Raw genomic sequence first — 19,889 nt, forward strand, 5'->3', positions numbered from 1 at the left:
CTATCTATCTGTATCTGCCTGCTTGCCTGCCTGCCTGCCTGCCTGCCTGCCTGCCTGCCTGCCTGCCTGCATGTCTGTCTGACTACCAGTACCTGTATAGAGATAATGTACAATAGGTCTATCTAGGTTGCTCTATAAATATTAAAATGTTCACTGTTCTCAGAGATCCCAAAGTTAATTTAATCACTGCAGCTTTCACTGCAGCTTTGTGGTATCAGTCAAGAAGATGGAGGAGGCTGTCACGAGCGACAACGTTGGCCCTATGCCTTTATTGTGGAATGTCAGGCTGTTGTCAGTCTGACTCTAACTTGTCTGGGCATCTGGTTTCTGTGCACGTCTGAATATAATGAGTCCATATACTATGCTGTTGTGTATCGTGACCCTTTGATGCTATTCGTGACATACATTAGGTAACCATCCTCATGCTAAGCTAAGCCAACACATTTTAACAGAGCCTCGCCTTAGTGCCTGTACAGCAGGTAATGTAAACTTTGGGAGTGCTAACAAAGGTACTATTTATCAATACTTTATTTGTTGTACTTTAGTTTGTATATTGTATTGTATATATTTTATATTGTATAGTGTTATTCCTATTTTACTTACTTTTTTACTGTATGAAGCACATTCCCAGGGGCTCATACAGAACCATGCATTTCACTGTAATGTACATGTACCTTATACGTGACAAATAAAAACAAACTTGAAACTTGAATACATGCTTACCTGCTGTACCCCTCAGTAAGGGATGTCACATGCTAGGCTACATCATACATAGGGCCTACACAGGGCATACATCATACCCCTTTTGGGGAAACTCAGCCTGGAAGATCAATGGGTCTCATTCTCCAACATTTCCCAAAGAATTCTCTTAGGGCAACCATCTTGGAACCGACTGAGACAGAATCAATGACAAGTACAGCCTGATTCCCCAACGCGTGGGGAAGCTGTCTTAAGTGGCCCAAACAATCCCAGCTGGGATGCCGGCGATGAGGAATGTCACTATGAACGCGCGTTCCCGTCTAGGTCATTTGCATACAAGACACGCCTCCGAGAGCTCCTTATAAGCCAGGCTATGTGCCGTGTGCAAATGAAATCGCAAAAAGTCGAGAGTTTAGACACACCTGTCCAGCTCATTAAATGCAACTGATGCGATGCAGCCGTGTAAAAATGGTGGCGGAAGCGCTTTGCGACCGATCAAAATGAGATTAGATTAATGTATTGTCATCATATATACAGGCTACTACAGCTCGTGACCACCTGCCGCAGCGCGCGCACACACACACACACACACTCGCAGTACTGTATAGTCTACGTGCGTAATGAATGAATGCAGTAGGCTTATATTCTAATGACTTGTTTTATTAGGAAATCACAGATAATGCACTGATAATAGTACAGTCCACCAGTCCGCTGCCCGACTCTGGCGGCCTTAATATGTGTACTGTACTTACTGTACATATAGGGCAGAGCATATATATAGTATCTACTAAATCCTAATTAAACAAGTAATTAGAATAATATAAGCCTACTGTTCATTCATTAGACACGTAGGCTAGCTACATAGTGTATTCCAATATCTGTTTTATTGATTAATTATATATTTGAAAGAATGCAGGTTATAGCTATATAAAACAAATGTCTGTCCCATTGTACCAATCAATGGGATATATTGAATGTTGGCTATAACCTGCATTATTTCAAATGTATAATAATTAATCAATAAAACAGATATTTAACAAATAAGGAATACAAATTCCACAGAAGGCATTAAATAATTATTATTTTCAATCATTTCACAATAATTGCATAATTGTGTTTGAATATCTGAGTAATTAAGTCATTATACATTTGTCCAAAATAGCTGGTTCAGATATGGTTAATCCAGCTGCCCTGTGATCAGATGAATCCATATTATTTATTTTTCCGACATCAAATGCGTAACTTTTTATCGTACAAATATTGTCATATTTATTTTAATTATGATTAATTAATTAATTCCAAGGAGGCCTGTAGGGTTGACATGAAGGAATAACTATGATTCCTCCCAAATAAAGCCCTTAAGAACACGGAGCACACCAGTCTGTCAAGTTAAGTGTGCTCCTCAGCACTCCTAAATCCTGCTCTCAGTCACGGCCGAATCCAAGCTTAGGGACAGTTGGGGAATCCCACAACCGGCCCTAAGATGTCTCAAATGGCCCTGAGAGCAAATTTCTTGTCGTAAGTCCGTTGGAGAATGAGACCCATTGTCTTAGGCTGCTTTAAATATATTACAAAGTAAAATGTTTCATGGTCGTTCATATATTTATTTTTCTATCTGTTTAAAAATGGAAAGTTGAGCATTCATTTTAAATCTAGGGCTTGTCGGCGTGGCTCCGTCCTAATAGCAGCCCCCTTGCATGGGACACCTCTGTAACACTCCCTCTGCTTTGTATTGTGTTGGTTCCCCCGCTAGGAGAGGAAGGTTCTGAGTCCCACGCCGAGACTCCCGGCAGCGAGACCAGCGGGAACGGCCCGTCCTACAAGAGATGTGCCCACACGGCCCTGAAGGTGCTGGGCGGTCTCCTGGTGGTCCTGTGCGTCTCCTCCTCCTGGGTGGGCACCACTCAGGTGGTCAAACTGACCTTCCAGTCTTTCTCCTGTCCCTTCTTCGTCTCCTGGTTCAGCAGCAACTGGAACATACTCTTCTTCCCCATCTACTACTCGGGACACCTGGCGACCACACGGGACAAGCAGACCCCCATCCAGAAATTCAGGTGAACCGCCCACAGAATTGTCTTTCAATGGGAAACTGAATTGAATGTGTTATTTTTTTGTCCCTAATGTTTAGGGTTTGTTCATTCAGTTCTCCTATTCTACCACCACAATGCAAATTTTGCAAACAGTAGTTACAGTAGCGTTGGCTGTAACAGTTGGTAGCTGACGTTACACCAGAGACACAGAAGCGTTGCGAAGCCCCAGAAAAATCTGCCAGTTTCCTTTTCGGAGCTGCATGGAGCTCCGTGACCGGCTCACGATCTTCAGCGATAGTGTCGGTGTCTGGTATATTTTCTCTATTGAAGCCGGTATTAAAATTGAAAAAATAGACGGGAGGCAGAATACTGTTTAACCCCATAGGGTGTTTATTAATGTGTAGGGGGGGGGGGGGGGGGGTACGGTGAGCGTGGGTGTTTTAGCCTGGTGGGCTGGCGGTAGTGGCTGGTGGGGGTCGCTGGAGGTAGTGGGCTGTGGAGGACACAGAGAAAAAAATAAGTTTTCATGATAGAATTGTATACGGGAAAATACAATGTCAAAAAATCACGAGAGAATTGTATACCGGAAAATACAATGTCAAAAAATCACGAGAGAATTGTATACCGGAAAATACAATGTCAAAAAATCACGAGAGAATTGTACACGGGAAACTACAGCGTCAAAAACACGAACACAGACAGCATAACGTGTAAATAACTTGGAGGATACTTGCCAGGCCATTCTTATGGAAGATCTGACGCTGAATGAATGGAGATCCATGCTTCTTGTAGGCAGAGGGGTAGAGTGGGAGCAGGTGTGGAGTCTCCATCCATCAGTGCAACTTGTTTCACCTGTGCCTATTAGCTGAAGTGCAGGGGGTGTGTGAGGCAGGTATGGAGGGTTGAGCTGAAGTGCAGGGGGTGTGTGAGGCAGGTATGGAGGGTTGAGCTGAAGTGCAGGGGGTGTGTGAGGCAGGTATGGAGGGTTGAGCTGAAGTGCAGGGGGTGTGTGAGGCAGGTATGGAGGGTTGAGCTGAAGTGCAGGGGGTGTGTGAGGCAGGTATGGAGGGTTGAGCTGAAGTGCAGGGGGTATGTGAGGCAGTTATGGAGGGTTGAGCTGAAGTGCAGGGGTTGTGTGAGGCAGGTATGGAGGGTTGAGCTGAAGTGCAGGGGGTGTGTGAGGCAGGTATGGAGGGTTGAGCTGAAGTGCAGGGGGTGTGTGAGGCAGGTATGGAGGGTTGTGGAGGTGAAGCCGTAACACTTTAGCTAGTTAACAACCTGTTTAAATGAGGAGATTGTGATCCCATTCAACTTAATGGACCTCATTCTCAAACTGAATTACAAACTCGATTTACGAACTTTTTGGACATTCTTGAACGGCTTATTTTCGTAATTTTGTGTCGTAGCTACGAACAGGATTTACGAACTCGAAAAGGCACTCGTAAGTCGGACAGACTGGTGTGCGGCTGTGTTTTTAACGGCTTCATTTGGGGGAAATCCTTGGGGATTGTGTTCACTTTGATTCTACAGAGATCCTTGGAATTAAATAATTATAATGATAATAAATACGATTATATCTGGATGTATTAGTGTGCGCCCAAGTTTTTAACAGCTTATTTTGGGACAAATCCTTGGGGATTGTGTTCACTTCAATTCTACAGACATCCTCGGAATTAAATAATTACAATAATAATAAATACAACAATATTTGTATCATTAACAATTACGTTTTACATTTATAGTCATGACTCAACAAACCATGTCAGAAAAATTAAATAAAAAATAAGAACTAAACCTAATCGTGTGGATGTAGCTATAGTGGAATACACTGTATTAATATTCCATATACCGTTTTGTTCTCTATGATATTATGGCTCTTACGATGTGCACACTAAGCAATGTAAGAAATAAATATCGATAGAATAGAAATACTTTTATTATCCCGAGGGAAATTTGACCAATAACAATTACAAATAAAACCAACAATAAATAATAACAATATAGAACAAGACGGTATATGGAATATTGGAGTCTATTCCACTATCCGGGTGATTGGGTTTAGTTCTCATTTGCAGTGTTCGTGTAGTGCTCATGATGCCTATTTGAGTCATATGTAAAACTTATTTTTTAATGATACAAATATTGTCATATTTATTATTATTATAATTATTTAATTCCGAGGATGACTAATTCGACGTGAACGCAATCACCAACTATTTATCCCAAATGAAGCCTGTTTAACCAGTTTCATCACCTGTGCATTCATTGTATGTTACTATTCCACTTTACTGTTACATTTGCACTCTGGTTGGATGTCAAACTTATTTTTGTTGTATTGTACTTACCGTAATTCCTCTAATAGTGACCGGTATTCAATTACAAACCGGGTCTCTATTAATGGCCGGTGCGCTCTTGAGCTAAGCAATTATAAGCCGACCTCCTAATACAAGCCGGGTTACTAATATACTGAGCTGCACACTGAGCTCCTACGGTAAAGTTACTGGATTTCACTTTGAAAACGTTGAAATGACCAGTGACCACCTGTAATTGCACTGTTTACTATTTCATACAGTACTTTGTTTCAATAAATGAACCCAGTACATTTTACTGGGTTCAAACTGACACAAAATGTTGATTTATTCATTATGATCTGTTTGAAAATGATAAATATAGGCCTCTCTCTTATACATGCCTCCTCCTAATAAAAGCCTGGTACCCGCTACAGTTTAAGCAAATACAAGCCCGGGTCACTATTAGAGGAATTACGGTACTTGTGCTGTATAATGACAATACATTTGAATCTAATAATCTAATAAAATTTTGATCAGTCGCAAATTGCTTTCACGCTACCTGTTGAATATTTCCCCCATAAGGGTCAACACTAACCAGATGCAATGGTTAGCCTCTTTATATTTCTATTCTATAGTCAAGTCAAGTCAAGAGTTTTATTTGTCACGGCATACAAGTATACAATGAAATGCGGGTGGTCTTGCCAGCAACGATGTGCAATACAGTGGTACAACATATAATAGAAAAACAACATTGTGCAATAACAGGTAACAGGTAACATGGTGTGACATCTCGGTATCTGTACATAGTTATTTACAGAGCATATAGGACATGCTAGGTAGCTTTGGTAGTGCAATACACTGTTACTGTTGCTATACTAATTTAAAGTGGCCTTTCCTTTTGGCAATAAGTGTGGGTGAGTGGGGCATGAGTGTGTGCCCGCTCATGTTAAAGTGTTAAAGTGGCTGCTAGTGCACAGCGTGCGTGTCGTGTGTGTGCTCATGTGTGCTTGTGTGTGGATAGTTCAGTGTTCTGTGGCACTCAATGTTCATTGTTCAAGGCTCTGATGGCCTGGGGGAAGAAGCTGAGCCTAAGCCTCTCTGTCCTAGTAGCTGGGGTTCGCAGGCGTCTGCCTGACCTCAGCAGCTGGAACAGGCTGTTATTGGGGTGGTGGGGGTCTTTCATTATTCTGCAGGCTCTGGATTTGCACCTCTTGTTGTATAGAACCTGCAGGGGAGGTAGTGCAATACCCGTGGTACGCTCGGCTGAGCGCACCACTCTCTGTAGGGCCTTCTTGTCCTGTGCCGTGCTGTTTCCATACCAGGCAGTGATGTTTCCGGTCAAGATGCTCTCTACAGCTCCTGAGTAGAAGAACTGGAGTATCTTCCCCGATACTCTGAACTTCCTTAACTGTCTCAGGTGGTAGAGGCGCTGCTTCGCCTTCTTTACTACTGTGTCTATGTGTGTTGACCATGTCAGATCCTCTGAGATGTGGATCCCCAGGTACTTAAAGCTGCTCACCCTGTCCACGGTAGCCCCGTTAATCCTCAGTGGTGTGTGTGTCTCCTGCTGTCCTCTCCTATAATCCACGATCAGCTCCTTGGTTTTACCAATGTTCAGGAGCAGGCTGTTGTCCTGGCACCAGCGTTCCAGTACCTCAACCTCCTCCCGGTAGGCCTTCTCGTCGTTGTCCGAGATCAGCCCCACCACCACCGTGTCGTCTGCGAACTTCACTATGGAGTTGGAGCTGAACTTGGCCACACAATCGTGTGTGTAGAGTGAGTACAGCAGGGGGCTCAGAACACAGCCCTGGGGGGACCCGATGCTCAGGGTGATGGTGTTGGAGGTCTGACCCCCCACCCTGACCGCCTGGGGTCTTTCGCTCAGAAAGTCCAGTACCCAGGCGCTCAGGGCGGAGCTCAGACCCAGCTCGATCAGCTTGTCCACCAGTCTGGTGGGGACTATGGTGTTGAACGCTGAGCTGTAGTCAATGAACAACAGTCTCACATAGCCCCCCTTCTGACGGTCAAGGTGAGAGAGGGTGCTGTGCAGTACCTGGGAGACCGCGTCGTCAGTGGACCTGTTTGTCCTGTATGCAAATTGCATAGGGTCCATATCACTGGGGAGGGAGGCACAAATGTGGTCCTTGACCAGCCTCTCGAAACATTTCATGACCACAGAGGTGAGTGCCACCGGTCTGTAGTCATTTGGACATGTTGGGGAGGGTTTCTTCGGCAGGCAGGGACCACTGACTCCGCCAGGGATTGATTAAATATGGCGGTGAACACCGGGGCTAGCTGGTTGGCACAGGACTTAAGTATGCATCCTGTTATACCATCTGGGCCAGCAGCCTTCCTGGTGTTCACCTGCATAAATGCTCTTCTCACACTGTGTTCCGACAACGAGAGAGCGTCCCCGCCCCCCCCCCGCGGTTGCCCCCCCCCCCTCCACAACAGCCGGCGCGCCGGTGACGTCACTAGCCGGAGAGCTAGCAGCGCCACTGTCTACACCAAACCGAGCGTAGAAAGAGTTGAGAATGTCCGCGAGGGAGGCGTCGTCGCTCCCCATTGAGGGGGCGCTGACTTTGTAATCACTTATTGTCTTCAGTCCCCGCCATAAGCCTCTTGTCGTTTTGTGCCATTTGTGTCTCCAGTTTGTCAGCATATGTCCTCTTAGCAAGTTTAACAGCCTTGCGTAGAGTATAGACTGAAGCCTTATACTCCTCCATGTTCCCTGACTCTCTGCCCAGGTTGTAAGCGGTGGCGAGAGTTCAGAGCTGCTCTAATAGTACTGTCCACCCACGGTTTCTGGTTTGGGAAAACCTGCACCTTTTTCGTGGGGACAATACCATCAGCTATTGTTGTTATATAGCTCACCACTGTGTCTGCGAGCTCGCTGACGTCACTGGCGCTGCCTTGGAACATATCCCAATCCGTGTCTGCTAACGGGGAGCTGATGGGGCATTTCTGTATGCAAATTCAGGCGTACGAGAACGCGCTTCCAGTTTAAGAATGAGTGACGTTCTTCATTCATGGAACCCAGCTGTGATGATTTTGGCCACTTACCAAGACCGTTTCACGTGTTCAGGAATCCGGAGGAGGATTTCCATAAAATGTGTTAGTATAAACTTTTTACGAAGATAGTTCATATGAAGATATTTACAAACATGTTCGAGAATGAGGTCCAATGTCGGCCGAACTGAAATGTTCCACACGTGACGCGATGACCCTTCCTTCTTTTATAGTTTCCTTGGTGGGAACAAGGTGGAAAGGAATCCCAACCAGACATGAGAGCAAAAGCCTACATTTCCTAGAACCACTTTAAGCTGGTTAATTAGCTGGTTAATGAGCTGCAGCAAACTTGATGCTGTTTACTTTGCATCAAGTGAGGCGGAATTGGAATGGTGCCTCCCTCCTTTAATTGACCAGCAGCCATGCGTACCATGAAAATATTGACCACAATGGTAAGTGAAGCAGGCAGGTAGTAATTTGTATGAACTAATACAACAATTCCACAGAAATATTGCCCCTCAGGACAGAACAAGAAACGAGACAAATCTCAAACAAAAGTTCTACTAGTATCAAAACTATATATAGCTAGAAAATAAGACCTGGAAACGTCATTTGACCATCTAATTTTGGGGTTGACTTGTAGATGGGCGGGGGGGTCATTTAATTTCATAACCCATTATGATTCAGTACAGGTCTGTTTTACATCAACATTTACAAAGATTTAAGAGACGACAAACAGAGAGGATAATAATAATAATAATAATAATAATAATAATAATAATAATAATAATAATAATAATAATAATAATAATAATAATAATAATAATAATAATAATAATAATAATAATAATAATAATAATAATAATAATAATAATAATAATAATAATAATAATAATAATAATAATAATAATAATAATAATAATAATATTATTATTATTATTATTATTATTATTATTATTATTATTATTATTATTATTATTATTATTATTATTATTATTATTATTATTATTATTATTATTATTATTATTATTATTATTATTATTATTATTATTATTATTATTATTATTATTATTATTAATAATAATAATAATAATAATAATAATAATAATAATAATAATAATAATAATAATAATAATAATAATAATAATAATAATAATAATAATAAAGTTAATTTGTATAGCATCTTCCATACAGGAATTGCAGCCCAAAGTGCTTTACAGCAGTAAAATAGACATATAATTATCATAATAGACATAATAAAAACAATGCAGAAAATAAGAAAAAGGGTAAAAGCAATGCAGACAATAACAATACAACAAAATCATCAGAAATAGCATAACAATAGAATACAGAATAAAGCATAGAATAAAATAGCTCTCATTTACAATACAATAATCACAGTGTGGATGGAGTGCAAAGTGGCAGAATGCATTAAAAGGCTATGGTGAAGAGATACGTTTTTAGCTTACATTTGAAAATGTGTAGTGAGCTAGCCTCCCTAATATCCATAGGTAAAGTGTTCCATAGCTTTGGTGTGTAATTAGCAAAGGCAGCATGATTTTCTTTTGGCTGTTGCTGGGAACAGCAATAAATCAGTAGTAGATGATCATAGTGTTATTGGGGGTACATAGTTTGCAAGAGAATTGGCAATGTAGTCCTGTTCTATTTAGAGCTTTGTATATTAGGAGGAGGACCTTAAAATCAATTCTAAATGTTACTGGAAGCCAGTGCAGAGTAGCACTGGACTAATGTGCTCTCTCCTCTTGGTTTTAGTTAATAGTCTAGCTGCAGAATTTTTAATGAGTTGAAGTCTATCTCTGTTTTTTTTGGGAGGTCAGTAAAGAATTCAAAGAATAAAAAAAATCAAGCTTGAAATAAAGGCATGGATCAGTTTTTTTTATTTTATATATATGTGAATGGTCATACTTTAGCTATGTTTCTATGGTGGAAGAATAATGTTTTTGTTAATGCTTTTAGATCTGAGTCTATGGTAACACCAAGATTTGTAACCTCAGGTTTCATTTGGTTCAGCAATGATGTACAGTTGTGTGTCATCCACGTAGCTATGGAAACATGCATTGTGTTCTCTAATGATGTCCCCAAGTGGCAGCATGTATAAAGAGAATAATAGTGGACCAAGGCAACTCCCTTGTGGTACTCCAAAGTAGGTGTCATGTATCTCAGACGCATGATCTCCAAGCCTGACATAATACTTTCTTCCTTTGATTACTATGTTCTGAACCTGTTTAGAATACACAGTCAGAAAGACCAACTAACTTTTCCAGATGATTAATTAAGATATCATGGTCAATCGTGTTGAATGCCTTTGTTAGGTCAAGAGGACTGAGACATTATTTGCATCATCATCATTTAGTCTGAGGTCACTAATTGTTTTAGTAAGTGCAGTTTCAGTGCTGTGGCATCTTCTGAAGCCTGATTTAAATTCCTCCAATATGTTGTTTTCTGAAAAGAGTTTATTTGGTTATAGCCAGTTATGTTGTAGCCATAAGTAATTATTATTATTATTTACATATTGTTTCGACAATGTACAATGTGTACCTATTACAAATAAGTACATATATTACATGTTCAAACAATATCTTTACATTTTCAGAAAATGTATAAGTTCACCTGCTGGGGATTGAACCCAGGGCACTACGTTGGCAGGCAAGTGCTTTTACCTTGACACTACCAAGACACTTTTCCAACCCAAACCATAACCCTAACCTTAACCACACTGTTACCTTAAACTAACCATAACCATTTAGCTAACCTTAAAACTAACCTTAATCCTAACCATAACCATAACAGTTAACCTAACCTTATTAAAACCTAATATTATACCCTAACCATTATGCTAATGCTAACCTTAACTCTAACCATAACCATAGCATGGTTGTGTGAGTAGTGTAGTGTAGTGTAGTGTAGTAGTGTAGTGTAGTGTAGTGTAGTGGTGAACGCACTCACCACTGATTGTTGGTTTGACTAACATAACGTACATTGTGTAAATTCTTTCATGAGGTCGATAGTAGTACTTTATTTACATTTTCTTTTTTGTATTTAATTTTTTTATTATTTTTTAAACAAACACATAAACAAACATGACAACACACGATAAGATATACAAGCATTAGTTGACAGTGCACATCCAATGAAATCACATTTTAGTTAATTGTCTTATATAGGATATACCCTTAATACCTGTTATCTAAAAACCTACACACATATGCTCCAGCTCGTACCCCCCCCCTCCCTTATTTACATTTTCTGATGAGACTGCTTTTGTTTTTACTGGGTGGTGTACTGTGCTTCAACAGGGAGTGTGGCAAGCTGTTTGGGGAAGATGGGATGACCCTCAAGTTGTTCCTGAAGAGGACCGCCCCCTTCTCCATCCTGTGGACCCTGACCAACTACCTGTACCTGCTGGCCCTGAGGAAGCTGACCGCCACTGACGTCTCTGCCCTCTATTGCTGCCACAAGGCCTTCGTCTTTCTCCTGTCTTGGATTGTCCTCAAGGACCGCTTCATGGGTGTTCGGGTAAGTGTCAAAGCATCCAGATCTTCCTTCAAAACTCTGTGTGTGTGTTTGTGGTAGGGGACGTACATTTTTTGCCTGTCTCCTTGATTCATCCTTTATTCATGTCTACCGGTAGATTGTGGCTGCCATAATGGCCATCACAGGGATCGTCATGATGGCTTATGCTGATGGTTTCCATGGAGACTCCATCGTAGGTGTGGCCTTAGCCGTGGGCTGCGCCTCTACATCAGCTCTCTACAAGGTTAGCTTACCAGTTGTTTTTAATCTGCGTGATTACTATAGCAGGCTGAATCCTTTGTGTGATTGGCTTACTGTATATGCACTTAAATTTTTTTCGTAGATATCAGCATGGCTTTAGGCTTTAACGCAATGATTTTCAAACTATGGATCGGGATCCACTGTCGACTGCAGGGGGCCAGGTGAGAAACATTTAAAAAAAAGAAAAAAGCCTACCATTCATAATAATAATAATAATATTATATATTATTATTAGTGCTGTCAAACGATTAAAATATTTAACTCGATTAATCGCATGATTGTCCATAGTTAACTCGCGATTAATCGCAAATTAATCGCATTTTTTTTTTTTACCTTAAACAGATCTTTTTCAAGTTCCAAGTTTTAATACTTTTATCAACATGCAAGTCAACAAATGCTTGCTTTGTGCAGCCATTTAACACAAAAGGATGACCCTCATGCATTGCAAATTTGCATCAAATTCAAAACAGAGTGATGCACAAAATAACTTAAAAGAAAATAATAATTTAAAACAATGAATAAAGTGTGCATGAAATAATAGGGGAAAGAAAACGTTAGGAACTTGTTACATTCACACACACAAGGGCTGATTAATCACACACCCCCCTCTCTCCCTCACACACACACTCTCCCAGCTCTTTTTCTCTTTTGCCCCTTCCTCATCTCTCTCACCCCCCTCTCTCTCTATATCTCACACACACACACACACACACACACACACTCACACACACACACACACACACACACACACACACACACACACACACACACACACACACACACACACACACACACACACACACACACACTTCAGAAACAAACATAGTATCAATGAGAGCATCAATAATACACCTGAGTGAAGTCTAGTAAAAAAAAAAAAAAATTTTTTTTTTTTTTTTTTTTTTTTAGTTAATCTTGAGTTAAAAAAAATTAGTGGCATTAATATAATCGGGAGTTAACGCGATATTAACGCGATATATTTGACAGCCTTAATTATTATATATATATCAGATTTATATAGCGCTTTTCCTAATGCTCAAAGACACTTTACAAAACAAACAATATAATACAATACAGTTTTAGTAGATAAAATAAAAAATATATATATAAAAAGGTAAGAGAGGAAGGAGTTCATGGGTTGAAAGTATTGGTCAATTGCCCCCAAATACCCCCAAATACGACTTTATAAACCCAGAACTTTTCAATAATTATTATTATATTATAACTTATTGCGTACGTTCTGCTTCTGAAATGGATTATATTGCTGTTAGAACAGTTAGATTGATTGATTGATTGATTGAAAAGTTTATTAACAGATTGCAGAATGGGTACAGTACAGTACAGCTCAATACATACAATTGTTAAGGGGATGCAGACCAGAGAAAGACTTTCGTCTTGTTTACATCAGGGTCCCCCATTTTCAATTCATCATAACATATATGACATACATGACATACAGATAGACAGTACTGCTACATCTATACATTTATGACATATCAGATTTGCAAATACAGTACTGTTTGTGATACAAAAAGTGTCCAGAAAAAGAGTGTATATTTGACGTAGAAACTGTACATTGGAGGAGGTTGGGTGGGTGGGGTTGGGTTGGGTGGGTGGGGGCTGTACATTGGAGGTGGGGGGGGGGGGGGGTTGGGTAGGGGGGGGGACAATGTACACTGTACATTGGAATACTGACAACGCCATACTTGGTCATTTACTGTACAACTGGGTTAGGACATTTGTAGGGGCCAGTTTCTAATTGCAGTCTCCCGTAGGTGTTCTTTGAGACTGTTTTTGAAAGTGGGTAGTGATTCACATTCCTTTACAGCTTTGGGTAGGGCGTTCCACATTGATGTGGCATAATTGCGAAACGTGTTTAGTCCCTTGTTTGAGTTGAATCTGGGTTTAACATGATTTGTGGAGCTCCCTCTGGTGTTGTGATCGTGGTATTCACTGACCTTTGGGAAATATTTTGACATGTACATGGGTACCTTGGTCGCGTAGTGTATCTTATAGACCAGGCCCATTGCAAGATGCTGGCTGCCCAGGCCGTACGCATAGAACGCATATTTACAACCTCTCCTCCCCTCTCTCCTTTCCTCCCCTCTCTCCTCCCCTCTCTCCTCTCCTCTCCTCTCCTCTCTTCTCTTCTCTTCTCTGCTCCACACCTACAAGTTCTGAGCGCACTCGGGGGTTTAGCCACAGGGACCTTTCAGAGAGAGATGACAGGTGACAGATCCGGTATTTCCGAACCTACTGTGCGATTGGTTCTTGACAAGCGCGCAGTCGTTCAGTATTGACAAAGCCTACTTTGCTGGAACGATTTATTTCGCACTATACAGTACGTATACGTATAATTACAAGTATATGTCTTTATTTGTCATCAGATTAACACACACACACATGCGATGAGCGACCCACAGGAACACACACACACATGCACTGAGTCGCGAGTCGTGAGACGTGTGTGTGTGTGTCATTTAGAGATCAGTCGCAAATCGTTTCCTGTTGAATGGATCAGACAGGGATCAGATGCCGAACCATGGCTGTTTTACACACGCCTCATTCGCCTTATAAGGAGATGGCGGGCGTGTTTGTATGCAAATTAATTGAGCGCGAATGCGCATTTGAGTTTAAGAATGAGTGGGATTCATCATGCAAGACACCTGGGTAAGCACATATTTGGACGTTAACACATTGAGTGCCACGCCCCTTCCGGGAAGTGCATCTGGCCTTGCCGTCCATTAACCCCATGTAATCGCTCACCTTGTTTGTAGAGCTAAACCTATATTTTATATTATAGCTATGGGTCTAATAACGCTGTCGATTGTCAGTGTTCCAGTCAACGTGCAAAAAAACTGATTATTTTTTCATCCGTACATTTCCGTTTTATACCGTTTTGAATATGAATATAGTTTCGGTGCTTCTGAGTAATTCCAGGAAAAAGACGCGATAATAGCGTTTTAGTGGAATGCACTTATCACGTTGTCATTTTTCGCCTGATTATCGAATCTTCCTGAAATCAACGCTAGATTATCATTATTATGTCTCCTCGTGCATACATGAAATGGGCCCTGGAGCGCGGCGCTCCCCCCCTCCCCTCCTGCACCCAACGGTAAACAGACACACACAGCACACACAGATAGCTTCAATCGCGGGAGAAAGAAATATCAGATCAACGCAAGATTGGATATATAGAGTCCTTACCTGGTCTCTGATGTAATGCAAAAAAAATTATCCAATTATCTGATCGCCATTCCAGTTATCCACAGCGATCCTGTCTCCGACATTATTGGGCATTGCACATGAACGGGCGGGCAGGGTCAGTTGTCCAAGCCATCCCTACAAGCGCGTGTTTTGCCGGAGTGTTTAGGACCTGCCCCCACGCCGCAGCTCGGTAGAGAAAAGAAACGTAGTTCTACGTGAACGCCACCCAAAGGGTTAAGAACGGCTTGATGAATGTGGCGGTGGCTTTTCTTATTGTTCTCTTAACAGACAGGTAAGCAAGAATATAAGAAAAATAATAAGAGAGTATTGTTGAATGAGGCCCAATGTGTGAACAGATGTCATCTTCACAAATGATTTAGTAGGGACGGCTAGGTGGCGCAGTGGGAAAGGCGCTCGCCACCAACGCAGGAGACGCTGGGTTCGAGCCCAGCTCTCGGCGTTGCTACCAGCTTGGCTGGTCGTTCATACTAATACAATTGGCAGTATTAGGGGGTGGGAAGCTGGTGGGTGGGGATCGGACGTTGTGGACAGCGCCTCCTACAGGTCGGTTGATGCGCCTGCGGAGTAGAATCAGGAAGCGACGGGGGCAGCGTGAGCCTCCCACGCAGACCCTCGCCGCCGAGAGATCGCGCTGTGCAGGTGAAAAGATGCGACGGCTGCTTCCTCGAGTACCGGAGGGGACACGTGATGCAAGGCTTCGTCCACATTGCAGCCGGCTTGTGGGAGGCATGGCCTAACAACGTTCGAGACAGGGGAGGGGTAGAATTGGACAATACGAAATTAGGGAAGGGAGAAAAATAGAAAAATGGGGAGAAAAAGTAGATTTAGTAGCCGACTTTTGAGGTAAAACTAATCATATCAGGGTTGATTCTTGGTACTGTAGGTCGCCAGCAAAATATCCTCTCACGTTCTGTCCAGAATCATTCAGTGAGAGCAGTTTGAACTGAGTTGGTCTCCATTGATTATTAACTTTGATTTGGGTTAGAAACAACAAGTAACATCATTAAAGAACAAGACCTGGTTGTTAGAGAGACTGCCCCGTAACTGGAAGGTCAGGGGTTCGATCCCTTACTGAATTTGTCCAACCTTTGAGCAAGACATTGAACCCTTACAGGGGCATCTCAAAACAGCGAACTCCGCAACGTGGCTCCATTTGGTGAAATGTGTGCATTCATGTGTATCTCAGATGTGTAATGTATCAATCATAGGGCCGCTCTGAATCTAAATTCAGATGCAGGTCAACCAGAGAATAGCGGGGTGTAAGCATCTTGCGAGACCTACTTTCCAACACGGTTCTCTGACTCAACGCTGCAAAATAGCAACACAATTAATACACATCACTGGAAGTTTCACGCTGTATCTCTCGCTCGCTCTCTCCCTGCTTCAGGTGCTGTTCAAGATGTTCCTGGGCAGTGCCAACCTGGGCGAGGTGGCTCACTTCCTCTCCACCATGGGCTTCTTCAACCTCATCTTCATCTCCTGCGTGCCCCTCATCCTCTACTTTACCAAGGTAGAGCACTGGGGCTCTCTCTCCTCTCTGCCCTGGGGCTACCTGTGTGGGCTGGCTGGACTGTGGCTGGGTAAGCGCACATGCACACACATATACTGTTATACACTTTATGTTCCTCCAATGTCTCTCAGGTCCTCTGATCAGCTCCTCTGGGCTGTTCCCAAGTCCAGGCTGATGCTTAGGGGGGACCGTGCTTTTGCAGTGGCAGCCCCAAAGCTCTGGAATGAGCTGCCTCTGCATGTTAGGCAGGCCCCCACTCTGCAGGTGTTTAAATCACGCCTCAAAACACATTTATTTCCGTTGGCTTTTGGTTTTCACACAATTTGAGAGACCTGTCTTTTTTGTGACATACCGGTATTGTATATGTTTTATTGTGTGCTTTTATCTTTTTTATCCTTTTATTTTATGTAAATAATAAATATTTGTTGTGGGACTTGTACAGCACTTTGGTCAACTTTGTTGTTTTTAAATGTGCTTTATAAATAAAGTGGATTGGATTGGATTGGATGTACTGTACACGTACACACATATGCATGTGTCTGTTGTGCACACACACACAAAAGACATGCATGTCTCCTCGCACACACACACACACACACACACACACACACACACACACACACACACACACACACACACACACACATACACACAAACACACAGAGCTACAAACACCCACACACACAGCTACAAACACACACACACACACACACACACACACACACACACACACACACACACACACACACACACACACACACACACACACACACACACACACACACACACACATTGAAGATGATCGTTTCACCTATTAGACACACTCACTATAAACACCTACAGAGCAACTTACTTCTCTTTGTACTACAGCACTGTTAACCCTTTCCTGTCCTCCCCAGTGTTCAACATCCTGGTGAATGTGGGTGTGGTGCTCACCTACCCCATCCTCATCTCCATAGGAACACTCCTCAGTGTCCCAGGCAATGCAGGTAGGCTCACTACTCAAACTGGTTAGCACTAGCCGTAAGACTGTTGGAATACGTTGGAGAAAATCACATTCATTTTCAAGGTAATCGCGCAATAAATCATGGTTTAGGAGTCAGGATGGAGTGTTACAGTAAGTCGGGCCCAACTGGAAAAAAAATTTCAATGGTGCTGCTTTATTTATTTTGTTTTATTTGTTTATTCGGATCACCATTAGCTGTCACCTACTGTAGGTAACAGCTATTCTTCCTGGGGTCCACATATAACAAAAGAAAAACATACATACTCTACAGTACATAATATACAGTACCTATATTTCCAAAAAGTCAACACAAGAAAAGAAAAATTTACTAACAGACACGTTGACTTTTTCTTCTTGATGAACCTCTTCTCCACAATGTGTGAAAGTTTGTGAAAGAGTATCACGCTTACTCTGACATCTTTGCTACACTAGTGGAATCCTGTGTTACATCGATCTCTTCTTCTGTCATGCTGACACATCTCCTTGTATTATAATAACGTCTAGTCAACTTCATATAGGTCAAGTGGGTCATTGACTCCTTGAAATAACATAGATATTTATTATGATACTAAGTTATCACTGTCTGAGAGAATGGGAAGTAAGCGGGTGCCTCACATCGCTGCATCCAGAGAGGTCAGCAATTTAACGGCCACTGAAGCAAACAGATTACCCAGCAAGTATGCCCTCCTGGCCCTCGGAAACCCAATCATGAATGTGTCTCGGTAGACGTTTTAACTATCCCTTCACTGAGGGAGGATCGGGTTGCTAAGGCGACACTAAATGCCTGCGGACGAGTTATTTTTCCTTGACCACAGTGGAGTGTATGAAGGTCAGTGGGTTATGGCAGCTTGGCGCAGGGCTCCACACACACACACACACACACACACCACAGACGACAGATTGGCCCACTTGTGCTGATTGTAAGCTGCATCGCTAAGCTACGTTTACCCCCCCACTCGCCCCCACGGTTTGGCTTACTTTATGTAATTAATCTCAATCTGTTTTTGTTTCTCTCACTCCATCCTTGTCAACTCTCTATCTCGCTTTTCCTCTTCCTCTCTCTCCCCAACCATCTCTCTCCCTGTCTCTCCCCCTCCCTCCCTCCCTCCATCTCTCTCTCTCTATTGCTCCAATCCTCTCTCTATCACCTCCTCCTCTCTCCCCCGCCCCCCTGTAGCGGTGGACCTGTTGAAACACGAGGTGATCTTCAGCATGGTGCGTCTGGCCGCCACCTGCATCATCTGCCTGGGCTTCCTGCTGCTGCTGCTGCCCGAGGAGTGGGACTCCGTCACGCTGCGCTTCCTGGCCAACATCGCCGACAAGAAGACGGAGGAGCGCGGTGAGGAGCTGACCGAGTCCAGCAGCCAGAGCACCCGCAGCCGCAGCCGGGCCAACGGCGCCGTCTCCATCCCCCTGGCGTGACCTCTCTCTCTCTCTCTGTCCGACCCCATCTCCATCCCCCTGGCGTGACCTCTCTCTCTCTCTCTCTCTCTCTGTCCGACCCCGTCTCCATCCCCCTGGCGTGATCTCTCTCTCTCTCTCTCTCTGTCCGACCCCCCGCTCCTGGCTGCTTCGCGGGTGATCTCTCTCTCTCTCGCTCTCTCTCTGTCCGACCCCCCGCTCCTGGCTGCTTCGCGGGTGATCTCTGACCCCGACCACCAAGCACTCCTTCCTCGCACGTTTTTTTTCTTCCCCGTCACCCATCGCCGCGAGAGCCGCTGCGGGATGACTGGTCTACCGCTATCCGGACAGGGAGTCCTCTGGCCAGACAAACAGGAAGTATGGTCTTGAACTGTGGGGGTAAAAATAGAAAATTTAAATGTTTTTGTTTTGTTTTGTTGGGAGATGCATTTCCTCTCTGTAACTTCCTTTGAGGAGGGGGGGGGGTAACTTTTGCAGATTCTGCTAATTGGAAAGTGTTATTTACTTTCTTGAACTCTTTGCCACGTGACGTCCCCAGTCCTGTCCTCTACCCAGTCCTGCCCTCTACCCAGTCCTGCCCTCTACCCAGTCCTGCCCTCTACCCAGTCCTGCCCTCTACCCAGTCCTGCCCTCTACCCAGTCCTGCCCTCTACCCAGTCCTGCCCTCTACCCAGTCCTCTCTCTACCCAGTCCTGTCCTCTACCCAGTCCTACCCTCTACCCAGTCCTACCCTCTACCCAGTCCTGCCCTCTACCCAGTCCTGCCCTCTACCCAGTCCTGCCCTCTACCCAGTCCTCTCTCTACCCAGTCCTACCCTCTACCCAGTCCTACCCTCTACCCAGTCCTGCCCTCTACCCAGTCCTACCCTCTACCCAGTCCTGCCCTCTACCCAGTCCTGC

General features: G+C 43.3%; 1 protein-coding gene across 2 annotated transcripts in view; it reads left to right on the forward strand.

Moving 5' to 3' along the window:
- slc35f4 (solute carrier family 35 member F4) overlaps positions 1-19,213 on the forward strand; it is a gene marked incomplete at its 5' end in the record, with an annotated part of 78,192 nt that extends 58,979 nt beyond the window's left edge. For both annotated transcript variants that reach the window (XM_084309749.1, XM_084309750.1), the window contains 6 exons: positions 2,453-2,753; positions 11,347-11,566; positions 11,682-11,807; positions 16,440-16,632; positions 17,462-17,551; positions 18,746-19,213. In XM_084309749.1, the coding sequence (XP_084165875.1) occupies positions 2,453-2,753; positions 11,347-11,566; positions 11,682-11,807; positions 16,440-16,632; positions 17,462-17,551; positions 18,746-18,990 (1,175 nt within the window). In that variant the 3' untranslated portion in view covers positions 18,991-19,213. The remainder of the gene's footprint in view (positions 1-2,452; positions 2,754-11,346; positions 11,567-11,681; positions 11,808-16,439; positions 16,633-17,461; positions 17,552-18,745) is intronic.
- Positions 19,214-19,889: the final 676 nt, after the last annotated feature.

This window comes from Notolepis coatsorum (genome assembly GCF_963971535.1).
Source record: "Notolepis coatsorum genome assembly, chromosome: 3".
NCBI classification, from domain to species: domain Eukaryota; kingdom Metazoa; phylum Chordata; class Actinopteri; order Aulopiformes; family Paralepididae; genus Notolepis; species Notolepis coatsorum.